The sequence below is a fragment of the Suncus etruscus genome, chromosome 5, assembly GCF_024139225.1.
Source record: "Suncus etruscus isolate mSunEtr1 chromosome 5, mSunEtr1.pri.cur, whole genome shotgun sequence".
In the NCBI taxonomy this organism is placed as follows: domain Eukaryota; kingdom Metazoa; phylum Chordata; class Mammalia; order Eulipotyphla; family Soricidae; genus Suncus; species Suncus etruscus.
In genome coordinates this window covers 110,235,694-110,257,387 of record NC_064852.1, presented here as the reverse complement: position 1 = coordinate 110,257,387, position 21,694 = coordinate 110,235,694, and the positions used below count along the sequence as shown (strand labels likewise).

General features: G+C 43.8%; 1 protein-coding gene across 1 annotated transcript in view; it reads right to left on the bottom strand.

The window, feature by feature from the left end:
- PLEKHM3 (pleckstrin homology domain containing M3) overlaps positions 1-21,694 on the bottom strand; it is a 156,089-nt gene that overhangs the window by 16,496 nt on the left and 117,899 nt on the right. The window contains exon 6 of the mRNA XM_049773194.1: positions 11,002-11,159. Coding sequence (XP_049629151.1) covers positions 11,002-11,159 — 158 coding nt within the window. The remainder of the gene's footprint in view (positions 1-11,001; positions 11,160-21,694) is intronic.

The window sequence follows — 21,694 nt, the reverse complement described above, 5'->3', positions numbered from 1 at the left end:
TTTATAATGGGCATCAGCTGATCTTATAGTGACAAAGTTAAAAAAGAGTTAAGCAACGATGAACATTTACCTGTTCAAGCCACAAAAAAAAGGTAGGCTGTTGAAAATGTGATAGCAGAGATTCGAGGATGAACACAGTCTTAACCAGATCCACCTGACTAGAGACTTGACAAGAAACGGGTGTAGTTGGGGATGACACACATCAACTCTGAGGCCAAAAGGGTTCAAAACATGAGCACAGCCCCCAGCTTGACCTGTGTTTATAAATGCACCAGATTTATCAAGTGGCTTAATGGTGTCAAGGGTCAGGTCAGCCCTGAGGATTTCACAAAAGTCCCCACTGTGTTAGCAGAAACGTTTTGGCATGTGACTATGGGGCCAAGTCACCGGGCCAAGGTGAAATGCTGTTGACCAAGTTACTCACAGTCGAATGGCTCAGCACCCTCAGCTCTGAGTCTGAGTGTTTTAGGTAGAACCTCCACAGAAAAATGACATGGAAGAGGAGAAAACTCAGAATCTTAAAGGATAGAAAGTTCCTGCTTCCACCACACAATCTATGAGCCAAAGGGGCTGCTGTTTCCTTTCTTTCACCCAATGATGCCTCAATGGTCTCTTCCATCTTTGTAGCCTCATGATCTGAGAGCCCTGGTGGGAGTTTCATCGTGGGAAAAGGCTCAGTCGCTCCTTCTTCAATACAGAGAGCAAAGAACACCAGCTGACAGAAACAAGAGATTCCTCACTCCCCTAGAAAGGAACCACAAGGCCCCTAATGACCCTGTGGGCACCCACCTTGTTTCAGCCCTCACCTGGTAGCCGCTTCCCAAAAGAAAGGAAATATCTTTCATCAAGCCTCTCTGCTGGAGGGAAGGGGAGGAGGTCCCCTCCCTCAGACCTACCTCAACAACACCAGACTCCTTAGTGTTGAACAGGAAGTACTAGGCCTGCCAAGGGCAGCCCACAGACCTGCTAGTTAGGTTCGAACAGTGTTTGCTTTGGAACTGTTGGCCAACCAAGGAATGTGTCAGGCTAATGCGTGAGAAAGGGGATGTAATGTCTGTGTCTGAGTCCAGATGAGGCAGATATTTGGCTGTGAATGAATGAATGCTGACCAGATAAAGAGCTATAGGGAGAGATGTTTTAGGTACTTTCCTGGCCCCAAATTCCTGTCTACCCTGAGATGCTTTCAAAAAAATGATGGGGGGCCAGAGAGATAGCATGAAGGTAAGGTGTTTGCCTTGCATGGAGCAGGTCAATGGTTCAAATCCTGGCATCCCATATGGTCCCCAGAGCCTTCCAGTAGCGATTTCTGAGCATAGAGCCAGGAGGAACCCCTGAGCATTGCCAGGTATGACCCAAAAAAAACCTCCAAAAACAAACAAAAAATGATGGATGGTAAATGACTCTGGAAAGATAGAAAGATGAAGGAAGGTCGTGGCAGGTCTGGCCTTGGACCATTTTTCTGGGCAAGTTGGTTCCCCCACTCCACAGTATGTTGTCTATGCCCACATGAATGAACAAAGTGGAGCTGGGGTGACAGGAAACAGCTCTTCATGGTTCTAGGTGAAGAGGTGGTGAGAAATTGTGAGTCTTGTTAGCATCTCTCACGGATGGTGTCATTCTACACCAGAGGTTCTGTCTCTCTTAAAAAAACAAATGGTCATCAGGGTTGACTACAACAAGCCATTGAAAGCTTCCTGTGTGCTTCCAGCTTATGGAAGAGCAGAAAGTGCCAAGGCAGAGAATCATGTCTGTGCCCCAACAAGTTTAGGTTCACAGGCTGGGGCAAGGTTGGCTCAGAGATACCAAATGTCAAAACACAATTCCAAAGGTCAGGGGTGCAGGAGGACAGTCCAGGTTCTTTAGTATTAGGCAGGCAATGCAAGAGTTTGGTCTATGGGACTTGGATAGAGACTTTTTGGGGAATCTTTTTTTTTTCCCAGTGAGCTCACCCCACAAGACAGATATGAAAAGCCCAAAGAGAAAATGTCTTGTTAGGAACTCACTAGCAAACACTTCTCCATGAAGCTCAAGTGTGTGTGTGTGTGTGTGTGTGTGTGTGTGTGTGTGTGTGTGTGTGTGTGTGTATGAGAGAGAGAGAGAGAGAGAGAGAGAGAGAGAGAGAGAGAGAGAGAGAGAGAAAGAGCCACACATATGCTTGGATTCTTGAAGGTCACGTTCTCCTAAGTTGACATACTCAAACACATGCTCTCCTGAGCTTTCACTCTCCAACTGTGGTGCCCGGGCCCTGGCTGGCTACATATGTTTGCTTGGCACTGACCAATCTGGCTCTGATATGACCCTCACACCCGTACCCACAGGGGCTCATACCCAGCCTCACACCCCTAGTCTTCAGTTGTAATCCTCAAGGTTCACGCATGCCGGGGGTGTATCAGTGTCGGCACCTTCTGCTTGGGTGGTCCCCAGGTCCAAACAGCAGAGCTGTAGCACAAACTGGGTGTATGTGGACATCTTGGGAGTCACACATAGTCCCACACTGGCACTTCAGGTTCTTTTCCAAACAGTCTTCCCAGCATTTCTGCGTCAGAATAATCTTAAACACTAAACTGGGAAACAACTCACAGGATTCTAAACATGCTTTGTACGCAGAGTCCCAAGTTTGAACCCACACAGTTCCTGAGCACTGCTCAGAGCTCTGAGCTTGGAACTGCTGCTGAGCACCAACAGGGGTGAGAACCCCTCCCGGTCTCAGCTGCCCCATACATCACTCCCATGAGCTTCCCTGTCCCCCCGAACTGTTCTCACTTTGTTTTTATTTGGATTTTGTGTGGAAGAGGGTTTCTCCTAAACAGTACTAAGGGCTACTCCCAATGCTACTTGGTCAACTGGGATTAATGGTTCACTGCTCACAGGCCATGAGGGTTCCACCTGCCAGAACTTGGTGTTTTCCAGGATATGCCTGCCCAGGCCCGGGTGTGTCTGAATAGAAGCTCATGTGTGCTGGCACATGCTCTAAGCCCTGCCCACTCCATGGTTCTTTCCCCCTAGCCCTAATCCAGCTCTCTCTCCTGCTGTAAGGAGTGGGCACAACATTCTGTAGTGAGCCATATTGACATGAGACTCCAGATGGGCCCTTCTCAACAGTGCCCTAGGTCCTCACGCTACCTCAAAAAAAAATCACACTGAAAATTTATAATACATTTGGTATCACTCATTGACTAGGTCTTCTAGAAAAACATTATTTGATCCCGTTCTCCTTCCTAAGTTTGTGTCAATTTATTAACAGTGACAAAGTTTTTTAAACGGATCTGTTAGTTAAAGGAATGTAAAATATGAGGCTGGAGTGATAGCAGAGTAATAGGGTGTTTGCCTTGCACATGGCTGACTCAGGATTGACCTGGGTTTGATTCTTGGCATCTCATATGGTCCCCTGAGCCTGCCAAGAAAGATTTCTGAGCACAGAGCCAGGAGTAATCCCTGAGCACTGCTGGGTATGACCCAAAGACCAGAAAAAAATAAAAGGAATGTAAAATACTTGTGCTAATTAAATCAGAAGAAGATAAAAATGCATACTAATAGAAATACATGTATTTGCTCACATATACATATATATCATCAACCTTATAGAGAAATCTATAATCTGTGGTATCCTGGAACAGAAAAAAATAACATTAGGGTAAAAAATAAAATCTAAGCAAAAATAAAGTTCTGGAGTTCAGTTCATGATAATCACAATGTACCATGTCAGGTGCTGACTGGAAAGGCCAATGATGCAGCTAAGTAAGGGAGCACATGCCTTGCAGGTCCCTATCACATCCCTGGGCCACGCACACTTCTCATACACATGCTAACACTCACACGATCATCTGGGTGTGGGGTGTACAGAAATTGTTCATTCACTGAAAATGTTCTCCAAGACTCTAATCATTCTAGGAAAACTTATTAGAATGTTAGGGCTGGTTTCCAAGCCTATTAATAGTTCAGATGGGATGGACTCATTCACTCTGCTGCACATCTCTTTTTTTTTGGGAGGGGGAGGTCACACTCAGCAGCGCTTAGGGGTTCCTCCTGGCTCTACGCTCAGAAATCGCTCCTGGTAGGCTCGGGGAACCATATGGGATGCCAAGATTTGAACCACCGTTTTCTGCATGCAAGGCAAATGCCTTACCTCCATGCTATCTCTCTGACCCCATGCACATCTTTTTTTTAGAATGTTTTATTCAAATAAGAACAACAGATATTGGGCCCGGAGAGATAGCACAGCGGCGTTTGCCTTGCGAGCAGCCGATCCAGGACCAAAGGTGGTTGGTTCGAATCCCGGTGTCCCATATGGTCCCCTGTGCCTGCCAGGAGCTATTTCTGAGCAGACAGCCAGGAGTAACCCCTGACTGCCGGGTGTGACCCAAAAACCAAAAAAAAAAAAAAAAAAAAAAAGAACAGCAGATATTACAGAGTTCTCCATGCTACTCCCCATCTCCTCCATTTTTCTTTCTGTATCTGACACTAGTTCCATACCTTTATGAATTAATTACAATTCATTAATTTTAGTTAATGAAATATACTGATGGAGCTTAATAATCAGTGTTAAGTTTAAAGTAAGGTTCACTGTGTGTTGTGCTTTTCTATGAGTTTTGACACATGGAGAAAAGCACATATACACTATTTTTTTGTTTTTGTTTTGTTTTTGGATGGTACTCAGGAGTTACTTCTGGCGCTTCACTCAGGAATCTCTCCTGGCGGTGTTTGGGGGACCCTATAGAATGTGGGAGATGGAACCTGGGTCAGCCAGGTGAAAGGCAAATGCCCTCCCTGCTGTGCTCTGGCCCTCATGCATGCATTATGAATGAATCATATGGAATAATTTCACTGTTAAAAACATTTGTGTTTCACTTATTCATTCCTTCTAAGCCCCTGGAAATCCTGATTTTTAAACAATTGTTTCTGAAGCTTTTCCTTTTCTCAGAAGATCATACAGTTGAAATAATGGAGCTTGTAGCATTTTCACATGCCCTCCGTTCATTTAATAATATGTACTTAAGAATTTTATATGTGCTTTTGTGACTCAATAACTTTCAGAAAAATCATGAAATAATCTTTCATTGCATAAGTGGAAACCGGAATTGCCACAGTTTATTTATACACCCACTTATTGAAGGGCATCTTGATTATTTTCAATTGGGGTGATTATGAATAGAATCTTCTAGAAACACGCTTTTGTGTGCACACAAGTTATCAATTCGTATGACTTTTAAATAATATGGCTATGTGGATGCGATCTCCAAATATTTTTTGATTTCCCAGGTAACTTTCTGTTATTAATTTCCAATTCAATTTCATTATGGATTCAGATCATACTTTCATTTCTATTAAAAAAAATCGCTCAGGGTCAGAGAGAAGCACAGAGGTCTAGCACTGACCTTGCATGTGGTTGAGAAACAGTAACACTCTGAACCCTAGGTTACAGGCTGTCCCTGAGCACAGCCTGGGGTGGCTCCAAGCACAGAGTAAGGAGAAGCCCCTGACAGGTGAGTCAGGACATCTTTGTCCCCACAGGTAAAGGTTAGGGACATCACTGGGGAGCTCCCTCACTAAGATAAAAAAGGGCCAATAAAAGTGAAATATTGGCTCAAATAAGTTTTAGGACCTGGAATGTGGACTCAGTAAATGCTTCAAGGATGCTGAAAAAGGTCTATTTTGTTGTTTTTGACAAGGACTTGACCGATGTTGATCTAGTGGATGGATAATGCATTTCCACTTATTAGATCCCATTGATTTTCTGTTCATTGGTTAGTTTTATATATATGTGTGTATGTATATACACACATACATATGCACACATATATCTGATATATGATGCACATTATGATGTATATTTATTGATGTGAAATGAATTTGTCCTTTTCTTGTTGTTCTATAGTACAGAAATTATTTTGTGATGCCTAACCCAGGATCTCACACAAGAGCGATAAACTCTACCATCAAGTCACATTCTTACAGGAAAAATCTCTTATGGGCCCTGGTCAGCCATAAGCATGTTCCTGTCTCTTTAAGGGTGAATATATTAGTTATGAGGCCTCCCTTGTAACCGCCTCTGGAGGGTATTTGGGCTGAGGGTATGTATATAAGCCTAGGGCAGAAGTGCTGGGAGCCAACCCCAGCTGGACTGGTCTTGGAGAATGGTCGCTGGCAGATTGCTGGAGAAACTCCCTGCAGGACTCTATGTTCCTGCTGCTTTTTGCTGCTTCTGCTACTATTTCTCTTTCTCTGGTTCTCTCTCTCTCTCTCTCTCTCTCTCTCTCTCTCTCTCTCTCTCTCCCTCCCTCCCTCCCTCCCTCTCTCTCCCTCCCTCTCTCTTTCCTCTCTCCACTCTCTCTCCTATCTCTCCCCTCTTTCACTCTCCTCTCTCTCTCCCCTCTCTTTCCTCTCTCCACTCTCTCTCTCATCTCTCTCTCTTCCTAGGGGGCTGGCCTGTCCTCCCTGATTTGCCTCTCCTTTTATTAATCTCGGTTTCTAACCTTCTCTCACTGGGTTTTGATTAACCCTGATCAGAGGGGCCTCATCATGGATGTCTTCATCATTAAAGGGACAGGAATACACTTATGGCTGACCAGGGGCCATAAGGGTCTCTGTTTTCATATAATCCCTGATCCTTAGAATTACAGTTAAATCCCATGTATTTGCATTTTCATTTTGTTTGTTTTTGGGTCACACCCTGTGTGCTTAGGCTGGCTCTGCACTCAGAAATCACTCCTGGTAGGCACGGGGGACCATATGGGATGCTGAGATTAATCTATCCTGGGTCAGCTGCATGCAAGGCAAACACCCTACCTCTGTGCTATCTCTCTGGGCCCTGTATTTGCATTTTCTGTGCTTTATTTTCATTCATTTTGACCCTGGTTTCTGTTCTGTTTGCCACACCCAGCAATGCTTGGTGGACTCCCAGTGGTTCTCAGGGTCAAGTGGTACTGCAAATGGAAGTTGATCCTCCCTTCTGCAACACAAATGCTCCCACCCTTTCAAGTACATGCCTGCTCTCATGTCAATTTTCTGAAAAATTCTCTGAAGATTAATTTCTTATTTGACCCAGGAGTTTTTTTTTTTTTTAAAGAAAATCATTATTTAATTTCTAAATAATTTGAAGTTTTTAATATTTTTTTGCTTGGAAACAAAATTCCATGTATAAGATAAAAAGGAACTATGTATGGTAACAATTTTTATTTTTGGTTTTGTTTTGGGGTCACACCCAGTGTTGCTAAGAGATTTCTCTGGCTCTGCACTCAGGAGTCACTCCTGGTAGTGCTCAAGGGATGATACAGGATGCTGGGGTTCAAACCTGAGTCAGCCAAGTGCAAGGCAAGTGCTTTACCCACTGTCTGTCACTCATGATGGTAATGTTTTTAAAAGTTACTGCCATTTTTTGTGTGTGGCTAAGTATCTAGTTCATTCAATTGGAAGTGTTTTACATTTTTTTTTTGGTAGTTTTTGGGTCACACCCGGCAGTGCTCAGGGGTTACTCCTGGCTCCATGCTCAGAAATTGCTCCTGGCAGGCATGGGGGACCGTATGGGATGCCGGGATTCGAACTGATGACCTTCTGCATGAAAGGAAAACGCCTTACCTCCATGCTATCTCTCCAGCCCCGGAAGTGTTTTACATTTAATTTAAATTTTTCATCAAATCATTTTAATTACTCTATTTCACATACCATAAAATTCACCCACATTTACAATTCACTGCTCTTGAGTCTTTCACAAGACTGGTAATCATCAACATAACCTAATTCCAGGGACTGTCATTCTTTGTGAAAAACAAAACAAAACAAAAAAACAACCCTCTATCTATGAGTCAAGTGAAACTCTTTTTCCTTCTCTGGACATCCACCTGTCTCTATGGATCTTTATGGATGTGCTTACTTTTGTTTGTCTTTATTTTATTTTATTTTTATGTATTTATTTATTTTGGTTTTTTTTTGGGTCACACTGGCAGTGCTCAGGGATTATTCCTGACTCCATGCTCAGAAATCACTCCTGGCAGGCTCCAGGGACCATATGGGATGCCGGGATTTGAACCAATGACCTTCTGCATGAAAAGCAAACACCTTACCTCCATGCTATCTCTCCAGCCCCTATTTTATTTTTTGAAGAGGGGCACATTCAGCAGTGCTCAGGGCTTACTCTCAGTTCTCTGCCCAGGAATTACTCCTGGTGAGTTTAGGGGACCAGAGTGGTTCTGGGGACCAAACCTAGCTCAAGCGAGTACCAGGCAAGCACCCCATCTGTTGTACTCTAGTTCCCGCCCAGATGTGCATATGTAGTTCATTTCTGTCGATTAAGCACAGCAATAGAGACAACTTAGTGCCTGACTGTCCCCTCGAGAACCCTATTTGCACAGGACCTAACCAACAATACCTGCTCTTATTTTGTTCTTTTTAGACTGAATATTCCACAGTGTGGATGTACCACATTTTATCTACTCATTCTTCAGGTGAAGGACATAGGTTTTAATATTTTTTTAATTTGGCTTTTTTGGTTTGTTTGGTTTGGGGCCACACCTGGCAGTACTCAGGGGTTACTATTGGCTCTGCACTGAGGAATCACTCCTGGTAGTGCTCAGGGGAACATATGGGATTCCAGGGATTGAACTGGGTTGGCCACATGCAATGCAAATGCCCTCTCTGTTGTGCTCACACTATGGCTCCTGAGAATTCGGCTATTTTGAGTACAGTTTCAATAGATATTTGGTTACAAAGTACATTTAAAAAATTTATAATCTCTAGGCTACAAGCTTAAATATTTGTATTTAGGAAAAGAGGCTTCAGTGCGTCTGTGTGCATGTATGTGTATGCATATGTATGTGTGTGTACAAGCAAGAATGTTTAAGATAGTTTCCGGCCAGAGCCGGAGAGATAGCACAGTGGTAGGGTGTTTGCCTTGCACGTGGCTGACCCAGGACGAACCTGGGTTCAATTCCCAGCATCCCATATATAGTCCTCTGAGCCTGCCAGGAGTGATATCTGAGTACAGAGCCAGAAGTAACACCCGAGCCAGTTGTGACCCAAAAACCAAAATAAAATAAAATAAAATAGGAGGGGAGCAAAAAATAAATAAATAAAATAAAATAAAATAAAATAAAATAAAATAAAATGGGCCAGAGTGATAGCACAGTGGTAGGGCTTTTGCCTTGCATACGGTCAAGACCAGATGGATCTCGGTTTGATTCCCAGCATCCCAATTGGTCCTCTGAGCCTTCCAGGAGTGATTTCTGAGGGTAGAGCCAGGAGAAACACTGAGCACTGCAGGGTATGCCCAAAAACAAACAAACAAACAAAAGAAGAAGTCAGGAGATTTGTTCAAGCCCCTGTCTTCTAAGCTTTACCCTCCCAGGCCCACCTCCTACCAGAGACACAGTGGCAGGGACATGAATCACGACTTCCATACCCAAAAAGGCCAGTGCGTGTATGCACACACAGACACACAGACACACACACAGAGTATAATCCTATTTTATTTTGGAGATAAAAGGGAAAAAATGTGCCTACTTCTGCCATTCAAAAAAAAAAAAAAAAAAAAAAAAGAAAAAAGAAAAAAGCAAGAGGAACAAACCCAGTGTTGGAACTGGAGAAAAAACTAGTCATCCATCAGTGGATGTGACGATACCCACGATATTGCCCTAGTTAGAAGACTCATCCTGCATAAACCCCCACTTCTCTCTTCTCTGAGTCTTGAAGCTTTCATTGCTTGGTGCCAAACATCTGTGGAGAAAAGCATGTGGACAGCCAGAGGGACTTTCCCCAGTGGTTCTCCAGCATCTCCTTATTCCTGAATGGATCCTATTGTGACTGAGCCTGGCGAAGGCAACTAAACTGTCATGGGCTCTGGAACTAAGCATCTCAAAATGATCTGACCACACGTGGCTGCCTCATCAGGGAGGACAAGAGGCTTTGCAGGTAATAGAGTCATAGGTAACAGTGACAGTAATGGGTAATAATAAACTCAAAGCTGCTCTGTGAGTCTGCCACAGTTGGAAATAAATGGAGGAAACTAAATAGTAAAAGGATTTGCCAGGAATAAGGGACATTTGACATAGGATAAAAGACAGAGCTCTAGTAATTGGTTAAAAGCTGCCTGCCTTGGGGCCAGAATAGTAACACAGCAGGAAGGGCGTTTGCTTTGCACACAGCTGACCCAGGTTCAATCCTCAGCAACCCATATGGTCCCTTGAGCACTGCAAGGAACGATTCCTGAGCACAGAGCCAGGAGCAAACGATTCCTGAGCACAGAGCCAGGAGCAAACCCTGAGCACTTTTGATTGTGGCCCCCAAACAAACAAAAGACACAAACAAAGTCTGGTCCTGCTGAAATTCAGTGCTGTACACACAAATCCAACCCACAAGGGCCCAGCTTCATGGTCTCTCCACGGTGGCTCATATCTCTGGCATCTCAAAAGCTTTGGAGCCAGGCCAGGCCCTCCTGTACTTCCAGATCCAGATGCCAGTCCAAGAATCTGAGCCACTGCCACATCTGCAAGTGGCCAACACCGACTCTAGAAACGCTCGGAAGAGAGGCCTGGCCAAAAAGCAGGAAACACAGATGGACATAACTGGCTTCACAATTGGTTGCACTGGGGCCCTTCCAAGGGCCCCAGGAACCTCCGCTAATACTATATGAGCTTATCAGCCCTGCTCCACAGATTCTCATGTCTGTGTACTAGGCAGCCACACAAATGGCCACAAGACACTCCACAATTTTAATTGATTTTCAGGTAGTAATACACAAAGTAGTAAGTAAGTTATCTATACCTGCCAAGGGGCAGGTTTCAAGAAGGTTGGAAAACTGATGAGCAGATTGGAAAAAATTTTATATTTCTGGTGGAATATATTAAATGCTGGAAATAACTGTATTAGGAACAACTCTGTAAACCACCATATCTATAAATAAAGACATTCATTTAAAAAATAACAACATAAAAGTTGCCCTAATGTGTCCAGTAAAACGCCAAGTGACATAATACCTCAGGAATCCTTTAAAAGACAGAAATTCCATACCTGCTCGTGGAAATATCCTCAAAAGGGTAGAGGATCTCACCATTGTTGCAGATCTCACAGACAAAGCCCTTCTGGCTGCACAGGCTGCAGCTGTAGACGTGCGAGGTGGCGAACTTAATGACCTTGCCCAAGAAAGGGGCCAGCTTTCCCTCTATGACCTGCAGGAAGAGAGGGGCATAGGGAAGCAGATTCACTGGGGGAAGGCATCTTGCCAACACAGGAGGCCTGGGACTCCTCTTGACACAACAGGAAAACCCCTCATTAGGATTTCTCTGATTTCTCGGCAACACTGAGAAAGGAAATACATGGTAAACCTGATATTGCTCTTCTCCAGGACCTCTCTGACTTTGGCCACTGGAAGTTGAAAATGGAAGATGCCAGAGCGTCTATTGTTTCCCTCTTTCCTTGGATTATGATATAAGAGAATCGGGACCAGCAAATGGGTAACCCTACTTCCAAGTCTTATAGTTTTGGGGTGATATAAATGTGGGCCTGGGGCATTTCCAAAACAGGTGGAACATAAATACAACCAATATTAAAGTAGCATTTCCCCCCTTGTAACTTCAATAATACTTTTTCTCTGATGAGGGAACAGTATTATTATTATTATTTTTTTTTTACTGTCTGACCCAAGAATACACAGAAATGGAAAAAATGGGTTCTTTTGCTCGTTAAGTAGAATAATATAAAGAGTTTGCAATCTTAGTAAGTTGAAGACCATATTAAGCTAAACACTTTTTTTGTTTGTTTATAACTCTTAAGGCTTAAAATATTGGGACCAATTGTAATAACTGGGATATCTCCTCCTTTAAAAAAATTCACTTTTAAAAACTTCTTAGGGCCAGAGAGGTGGCGCTAGAGGTAAGGTGTCTGCCTTGCAAGTGCTAGCCAAGGAAGGACCGTGGTTCGATCCCCCGGCGTCCCATATGGTCCCCCCAAGCCAGGGACGATTTCTGAGTGCTTAGCCAGGAGTAATCCCTGAGCATCAAACGGGTGTGGCCCAAAAAACAAAAAACCAAAAACAAAAAAACTTCTTTGGGAAAATCATGAGGTTAGGGACTGAACTAATAATATAGCAGGAAAGGTGCTTCTCTTGCACATGGCTGACTCCCTGGGTTTGGTCTCCAGCACCCCATGTGGCCCCCCTAAACCTACTAGGAATGATTCCTGAGCACAGAGCCAGGAGTAAGTCTTGAACATACAAAAGTAAAAAATGGGGGCTGGAGAGACAGCATGGAGTTAGGGCATTTGCCTCACATGCAGAAGGAACGTGGTTCGAATCCTGGCATCCCATATGGTCCCCCAAGCCTGCCAGGAGCAATTTCTGAGCGCAGAGCCAGGAGGAACCACTGATACTGAGTATGATCCAAAAACCAAAAAAAAAAAAAAAAAAAAAGTGAAAAATGACCCAAAAGTTAAAAAAAGAAAAGAAAAGAAAAATCATTTAAAGGGACTCAAAGGGGAGCATGACTTATAGCAGGAGGAGGAGCTGTCCCTGAGGACCACAGCTCGCTTCTGCCAAGGAGAAAGTTCCAGCTCCCAGGTGGCATAGGGACTCACACAGCGTTGCCTCCCATAGTGATCAGGGTTACAGGAATGTACAGAGAGTGAGTTTAGAACCCACTGTCCATCAGACCTTTCCTCACTCACCCAAGACCCAGCTAATTGCCTAATTAAACAACTCAATCAAATAATCTTTTTATTTTTAAATTTTTATTTCTTTGTTTAAACCCTGTGGTCCACACACTTGCTCCCAATACAATTGTTTCTGCCATTTCACGTTCCAACACCAATGCCATCCCCAGTGAAAAATTCCCTTCACCACTGAGCCTTATATTCTTTATTTCTCTCCCATTCATAGATATGCTCATACACGATGATGTTTTTTGTTTGTTTTTGAGGTCACACCTGGCAGCATTCAGGGGTTACTCCTGGCTCTGCACTCAGAAATTATTCCTGGCAGGCACTGGGAACCATATGAGATGCTGGGATTTGAACCACTATTTGACCTGGATCAGGTGCATGCAAGGCAAATGTCCTACCACTCTGGTCCCCAATACACGATGATTTTTTATATAAGCAAACATAATTTGGAAATAGCTGAATATTTTAAGATAAATATGTAGGGAAATAATGCCAGATTAAAATAACTGAGCAGAATATAATCAGTCATATTGAAAGAGAATTCAAGGTAAGGAACATCAAGATGAGTAACCAAGAAGACAAGAGGAAGACTATGAGAGTCAATAAAGCATTTTACAGACCATTAAAGATATAACCTATATTGGAGATTGACAGGTGGTTTTTAAATATCATGGAACCATCTCAGCAAGTCTTTTACTTTGAGTATAGTGGGGCATTTTAGATTTAAAAGACAATTGAACTGATCACAAGGAGTGTGGGGAGGTAGAAAAGTAGGTGTCTTACGGAGTGAATGCCTATTTGATCACTGCTGTGACTTTTATTTTTTTATATTAACAAAAAAGTAGTAAACATTTTTTTCTGATGTAAAAAAGAATTAGGTAAATGTGATTAAACAGGTGTGGACAAGTGTATTGTAAATAAACTTCGGCTTCACAGGCTGGTTGTTCCCAGCCACCATCTCCTGACGTCTCATTTTCCTCGTCTAAAAACTATGTGTATCTTATGGTCCGGTGCATCTTATAGAGTGAAAAATATGGTGTATTCTGTGGTGAATAAGCTATTCCCTGCTTTTATGAGGCCATTTCTCTTTCTCTGGTGTTTCACTTTTCCCCCTAAGCACTTATTTAAATTTGATTTAGGTTTCCAGGCTCAGATCTGTTCTGGATGCATCTGGGAAGCTACAGGCTGCTCTGGCCTCTGCTCTGAGCTGTGAGAGGAGCCTTTAGAGTGCACAAAGCTGTTTTCTCTGAGTGCACAGGTTGGTAGACTTTCTCATGCTCCTGATTTCTCGTTCTTCCCATATGTTAGGTTCTTGGCTGTGTCCCAAAGGCTGAAGTTACTGATTGTTAATTCTCTGGAAGAGTGAGAACTATATTCTCGAACTTTATTTAGAATTTACCAACATGACTTTAATGTTACAGAAAGGCTTACTGTATACTTCGCATTTTCAGAGGTAACCAGAAGCATCTTGAAATCTTGTCTTTGAACGCAACTACCAGCAACAGTGGCATCAGAATCCCACCATTCTGGCTTCTGGCTCAAAGGCTTCAGTACTACAAAGTAGTAATTTCATCACCCTGATGACAAGGCTGGCATCCCTGAGGGTTCTCTACAAAGAGGATATCTGTCTTGTCTTGGAGAGTTACTTAAGAAAAAACCATGTTCCCTGCCTCCCACCATCTCAGCCCGGCTCCAAGAAACACACACTGATCATTTCCCCTTCAAGGCCAGCCAGGGGGATGAAGATTAGGGCACTTTCCCATAAGTATCAGGAACACAAGAGCCTTGAAGAAGGTCAGGACCCAAAGGGTCCACAGGCTCCACTAGCAACGAAGACCTGAAAAAGACTGCTGAGAGGCCAATGGCCTATAAATGCACAGTTGACAGGAAGAGATAGAAGTCTGGCTTTGATAACCCTACACTGTAGTTACTCCCTTGTGTAACAGTCCTCAGCAGGGCCAGTCAGGTGTGTGTGGACTTGAGTTAGTTCGGGGTTGATACCACAGAGTGCAGGCTGGTATTGAATAAAGTCCTCAGATTCAAACACTAGAACACTGGAGAGACGTGGGTCTGGAAGCAAAAGGAGGTCTGGAAAATTCTCACACACACATACACACACATACACACACACACACACACACACACACACACACACACACACACACATGAACACACGGAAGTAGAAAAGCATTTTCAGGAGTTCCCCTACATTTGCCCTTAGCTCCTAAGAAGCAGCCAGCTCTGTGGAGGTCCAGAAACACAAGAGGCTGACTTCCTCCCAATCTGAGGAAAAATGACCACACCTGGAGGTGGGACAAGGTGGTCTCAACACCAATCCAAGGTGCTACATTCAAAGGTTTTTTTCAACCATTGAGTAACACGGTGTTTACTGAGTACGTAAGGTAGAAACGTCAATTCCAGTAAACCCACAGACTGAGACCAAGTTAACCTCACAAAAAAATGATCATTTTGTTTTTTTACTTTTTGTGTTTTGGGCCACATCAAGCGGTGCTCAGGGGTTACTCTGGGCTCTGTGTTCAGGAATCACTCCTGGTAGACTTGAGGAACCCTATGGGATGCCAGGGATCGACCCTTAGGAGGCCACATGCAAGGTAAACGCCCTCTCCATTGTGCTATTGCTCCAGCCTAAACTTTATTCTTTATACTGGGAATAGAATGAGTTTGATTGATGAGCTGGGGAAGTCTTCATAGGTAATCTTACAAATATTATACTAACCTGGCATTCAAGATAAGGCATTTCGATGTTACTTAACATCATGTGTCCTTTCAGAATATGTGATGCCTTCTTCCGGGTTTGCTACAAGGGTGCTTGGGGATTGTTCTTAGCAGAATTCGGGGGCTACCAGGACTGCGGCAGGGTTCCTGTGTACTGATGTGTGCTCTGGGCACTCTCTTTGGTCACTACTTTCCATATTTGCTGTCTCTCTCCAAATTCCTTCTACGCATTTTTTTTTTTTTTTTTTTTGCATTTTGAGAACTTAAGGAAACTCCAAGTATTACTTTTTCTGATGCCTTTAGTTGCCAGATACACAGGTTCTCTCTGACCTTTGTGTGTGGAGGCAGCCCAGGGAATCAAGCTGGGGGAGCTCCAGTCCAGGCCTTTCACGGATTTCCCCCCCTTCTCCTCCTCTGGTCAAGATGGTCAGCACTGGAATCTGAGGCCAATGGCTTTCTTGCAGACTAAGACAACAGACTTTATTTGATTTGCTTTCTTGCAGACCAATCAAAAATGACAATTAAGTCAAGAAATAACCTACTGAGGCCTCGTCCAAACCACGGCTGCAGACACAGCTGTTCATCGCTCATGTGTGGCACCAGGAAATTGCAGTGTCACGTTCAAGGCCTGCAGCCAGCGGGGAGCTGTGGGATGGGGGTGCAGGCGCAAGAATCTTTTCTGTCTGGGAACTTCATTCCAGAGACTCAGGCACAGGATCCAGAATGTTCCAGGGAAAGGGACCAGACCAGTAGGAACTTGCACGGGAAATGAACAGGGCGAGAAAAAGTGCTATTTTCCCTTGAACTTCTTTAAGCATTGGCTAGTCCTTCCCCCTGATTCGTGGAGTTACGTCCCTCTCACTGTCAGCGTTCCTCAGCGACTATGTAGTACCCAGGATCCAGAGCACTGTGGGGAGCAATGTGATGAAGAGCTGGCTTCCCTCCTGGCCACTCCTCCGAAGTCTAACCAAGACCCCTTTAAGGTCAGACAAAGCTTCCGGCCACTCGTGAGTGACAAGCTAGCTTGTTCGTGAATCCGGGAGACACGGCCTAGGGCTCTACTGAGCCCCCAAGCCCACAGTCTATTCTGAATCCTCCCTGAAGGCTACCTTTCACTCCTGCAAATCACCACTAGGGAATGCTAGAGCAGGAAAATGCACGTTCCTCTATGACTTTTAATTTTTAATATAGAAAATAAAAAGCAAACAGAAAATGAAGAAGCCAGGGTTTTCCTCTCGTAGCAAGTTTGTTAAAACCTCAGTTTCCTCCAATTAACCTTTGAGCTCTTTATCTGCCTTAATGCCGAGGTGTTTGTCTGTAAACAGAAAAGTGTCTCTCCTCTAATTAGCTGCCCCCTCCCCCTCTGCCCATTCCTGAGCTGCTCCAACAGGTCCGAGGTTTTGGCTAATCAAGCACTTAACTGAGGGCGGATTATGATGTCACCAATTAGCTCTTATCCTATCTTCTTCCAAAGGTGACAATTTCTATTTAGACTTTGGAAACACGGTGATAATTTAGTCTGGGCCCATGTAATTGGATAGATTTGGGCTGTGATTATCATCATTCCGATCAGATTACATTTTGCTTCCTGCTCGAAACTTCATTTTAGGAATTTAAATAAAAAAAAAAAAAGAACTTCAATGTTAATTTTCTTCCACTCTTTCCATGGCAAAGATAAATCTAAGATCACCTGTGTGTCTCTGGAAAAAAAATCAATCCAGCAGGGTTCAATCACTTTAAGTGATTCTTCTGCACCATGTCATGCACCTCATGGACTGTGGCCTTAACAAGACACTGAGTCCTGGAACTTTGGCAAAAGTATTTGCAGAAAGGACCATGATGTGGCCTAGCTATCAGAATCTCATGGTCTAGTGTGATATACATGCATGTGTGTTAAATACTTCTAATTACTCCTGGAGAAGACAAATGGACTCCAGTCATTTGAAGCTGAGAACATTTCCAGAAGGTGTCAGGGTATGGCTGGCAGAGTGCCACTCTGGAGTGAGTGGCATGTCTACAATGAGAGTTGGTGGAATACTATTGCTTCCACAGAAGACAGAGCTCCTCAGGGATTAGAATACAGAAGGCACCAGTCAGCCTTCCAAATTCAGCTCACTCCTCCCTTCTTACCCTGGTGAGGTGAGTTGAGGTGAGGAGGGTGGCTCATTCTTCACCCAACCTCAACCCCCTCATCACTCTGGGGAGGCTCTTTCGGAGGCCAACCACCATCTCTACTCCCAAAAAAGCAGTTCTAAGCTTCAGTTCAGGCTGAGAATCCTGAACTCACTGCATGTCTCATGACTCCTGATGGGACACAGGATTTCTGAAACACTCAATCCCTTTCCTAATGGGACATGAGGTATCTGGAACACTCAGTTCTGTAGACATAGACATGGTGTGCCCAGGTGATGACCAGGGTTTCCATCAGTGCTGACACTACCATTGGCTTACGAAAAGACTGAATGTACAGTATGGTTAGACCTTGAGTAAAATGTCTTTTTCAAAATGGTCACACCTTACATGTTTTTTATTTTTATTTATTATTATTATTTAAAATTTTTTTGAAGCTCAAGGGTTAGTCCTGGCTCTGTGCTCATAAATCACTGCTGGCAGGCTTGGGAGACCATATGGGATTCTGGGAATCAAACTGAAGTCCATCCTGGGTTGGCTTTGTGCAAGGCAAATGCCCTACCACTGTGTTATTGCTCTGGCCCCTTGCATAATTTTTAAAATATGGAGTATGATGTCAAAAAGATGTCATACTGGTCAAACTACTGGGCAGTCTATAAAGTAAAGTGACACTAAACCCTGTGTCAGAAATGGATTTAACATCAGCTTGAATCCTAGACTACTCACCCAAATTTGAGAAGCAGCTATCAAAAAGAGACTCAAAGTTACAAACAGTAGGTTCCTTGCAGGCTGTTCACTGAATCTCACTTCCAGAAAAGTGAATGGAGGTCGTGTAAGAGATCTCAGCAAGAGATTGACAAGAGTCCAGACTCAAAGGGAGAGAAACAGACCCAGGCCACACTGCCTGCCATGTAAGGGAATGACTATTCATAAGTCTTGATGCTAGAAGAAACAGAAGGGCAGAAAGGACTGTGCTCCAGGGCAGTAGGAAGAGGATGGAAGCAAAACAGGGGTGGGCCGGAGAGTGGGTTGGGCAGCTAAGTCACTTGGTTTCTAGTTGGGACCCAGAGTCAACCCCCAGCACGTCATGTGTCCCCGTGAGCCCTGCTAGGAGTGATCCTTGACTGCAGAGCCAGGATAAGCTCTGAGCACCAGTGGGAGGGTCCACCCAAAATAGGATGTTCAAATAAAGTGGGGGGAGAGAAGAGAGGGAGAAAAGGAAGAGAGGGGGAGAGAGAGAAGATGGGAGAGGTGGAAAAGGGAGGAGAGGAGGAGCGGGAGGGAGGGAGGGAGAGGAGTAGAAGAAAGAGAGGGAGGAGAGAGAGATGGAAAGAGTAAGAGGGAGAGAGGGAGAGTGGAAAAGAGGGAGAGAGGGTCGGTTTGAATGTAATCTGAAACCGAAAGGAGAAATCGTAACTTCTATCCTCCACAGCTCTAGACCCATGAAGCCTGTGTGCCCATCACAACCTCTCCCTGACTCAGTTTCCTTATCGGCTCAACAGTGACCCTTCCATTTCATTCATTCGGAACAAGATGTTCTCAGTTCGAAGAGTCTACAATTCTATGATAAACCAAAGGGGGAAAACATCAAAAGTAGCTTGTTGAATGCCCAGGAATGTAGAAAGGGAATTTCTGGGGAGACAGGTAAAAGATGAGTTTAACTAAATCAGAAGATACCCCAGGAAATGTTGAAAAGAAGCAAAATGATGTCGCTGAATCACCACCTTCCAGGAGTGCAACTAGATCTGTCCTTGACCAAGTCTACAGAGAAATCCCTCCCTCATCAGCTCATTTAAGTAGTTTGTGTTCCGGCTGCACTTAGGAATGAAAAATAAGAAGTGCTGGCATTATTTTTACTTAAGAGCTTTCATGGGTCCAGCAATGCTGGAGATGAAATGGGAAGCTGGAAGGAGTGACAGGCTAGAAGGTCATGATCCAACGGATTGTAGGGTTTCTGCCCAGAGGAAGTACAGGTAGGTTCCTTCCCAGCTCCTGCCAGTGCCCTGAGGTTGCTGCTGCTCATTTTTAGTCTTTGCCTAAGGTTTACCAACCATCACACAGCAAACTGCCACCACTGCCCAGTTCAGAGTATAATTTCAAATACCTTGTTTCCTCTAGAATGTTATCAGTGGCATCTGTGCGAGAGGCCACAGGCTGTCCACAGCATGGTTTCACACACATGTGAGGGTGATGTACCAACTTGGCAGGCACACCGAGGTCAAAGTGGTGTAGGGTCTCTGGTCAGCCTCAGCCATTGGGAGAAAAGTGCGAATGTTTATCTGACTTCTTTAATAAGAGTGGAAATTCTAGAGAAATCCAAGACTCAAATGTGAAAAGAAATGCATGAATGTATTTTTTTGAAGAGGGAGGGTCACACCTGGCAGTGCTCCTGGCAGGCTCGGGGGACCATCTGGGATGCTGGGATTCAAACCACCATCCTTCTGCATGCAAGGCACCAAAGAAAAAGCATTGTTTTCCCTACTTATATGAAAACATGACTTTTTCTTATATTTAAAAAGTACTTCCAAATTCACAAGAAAAAAAAAACCACAAAATAATCGGTTATTAAACAGGCAGTTTCCAAACTTACCAAAGGTCATCTCAGAGATCTATTTTCAGAAAATATATGTATAATTTTTCTTTTTTCTTTTTAGTTTCTAAATATGTTTAAAGAATAAGTGCAACAAGGTAGCCACATATGGCTTTAGAGTGTTTTCAGTGTCATACATGCTGATGGAATCATTACAAAAGCATAGAAAACTTTTATTTCGAGTTGGAAGTGGTCATGCATTTCCTTGTACCCAGAAAAACATTCTTCAAAACTGTTTATCACTGAGCCTTTGCTGCTGGTATCAGACTGGATGCTGGTCTCCAAGGAGACCCATTTCCCTAATCAGAATGTCCACTGAAGTGATCTATCCTTTCTGGCTTCGGAAGGTAACATCGCTGGCTCAATTAGAACAGCTTATGAGATAGGCCAAGAGTCAATAACCATATCTAATACCTGGCAATTTAAAGCCCATTTTTTTTTGTTTTGACATCATTATCACTGAATTCTAGACATTTAACCTTATCTCTCTAAATGCCTAACTGGGAGTTAGTAAGTAAGCAATATTGTATTTTCTATAAATCTAGTTTCAATGTTTTACAAACCTTTCTAGGAGAGTACAGCTCTATTCCACAGGGTTTTCTCCTGCCCTGGGTTCTCCCCACAAACTCTAAAACTCAGTCTTGTCACCATGTACATCTTCCCATTCTCTGAGATCCAGACTGTGCCTTTGAAAACCAACAGCTAAAGATGGTTGTTAAGTTATTTTCCAGCTATTCAAAGAGCCTATGTTCCAGGCCATCCTGCAGGGGAGAAATAGTCTTTAGAGAAACATTATTATTTATTTATTCATTCATTTATTGGTTTTTGGGCCACACCCAGTGATGCTCAGGGGTTACTCATGGCTATACACACAGAAATCGCTCCTGGCTTGGGGGACCATATAGGACGCCGGGGTGGGGTATGGGGGAATTGAATCTTGGTCTGTCCTAGGCTAGTGCATGCAAGGCAGATGCCTTACTACTTGTGCCACTGTTCCGGCTCTTATTATTATTATTATTATTATTATTATTTTTAAAGCATTTCAGTTGGGACTTAAAAATTTGAGTAAACACTCAATGTGTGGATGTTTCTGTCTTGGACTTAGCTTGAAGATGGACAGAAATAAAAACCCTGGTTTTACAACAGGACTCTCAAAGATAAGATTAGGTTCAAAGAGAAAGCTTTTGGAATAGTATGTCCACTTGGTACAGGTAAAAGGATTGGGAAATCTCACTGAAAAAGAGTCCTAAGAAAGGAAGCCAGGGCCCGGAGAGAGAGCACAGCGGTGTTTGCCTTGCAAGCAGCCGATCCAGGACCAAAGGTGGTTGGTTCGAATCCCGGTGTCCCATATGGTCCCCCGTGCCTGCCAAGAGCTATTTCTGAGCAGACAGCCAGGAGTAACCCCTGAGCAACGTCGGGTGTGGCCCAAAAACAAAACAAAACAAAACAAAAAAAAGGAAGCCAGTGCATAACCAACCAGAGCTCAGCAGAGCCAGCTTGAGGAGGTTAGTGTGCCTCCTCGTTTCCCCCATCAGCATTCCCATCCCCGCTCCTTTCCAGCCTCTGCACCCCCAGGCCACAGAGCAGAGGTAA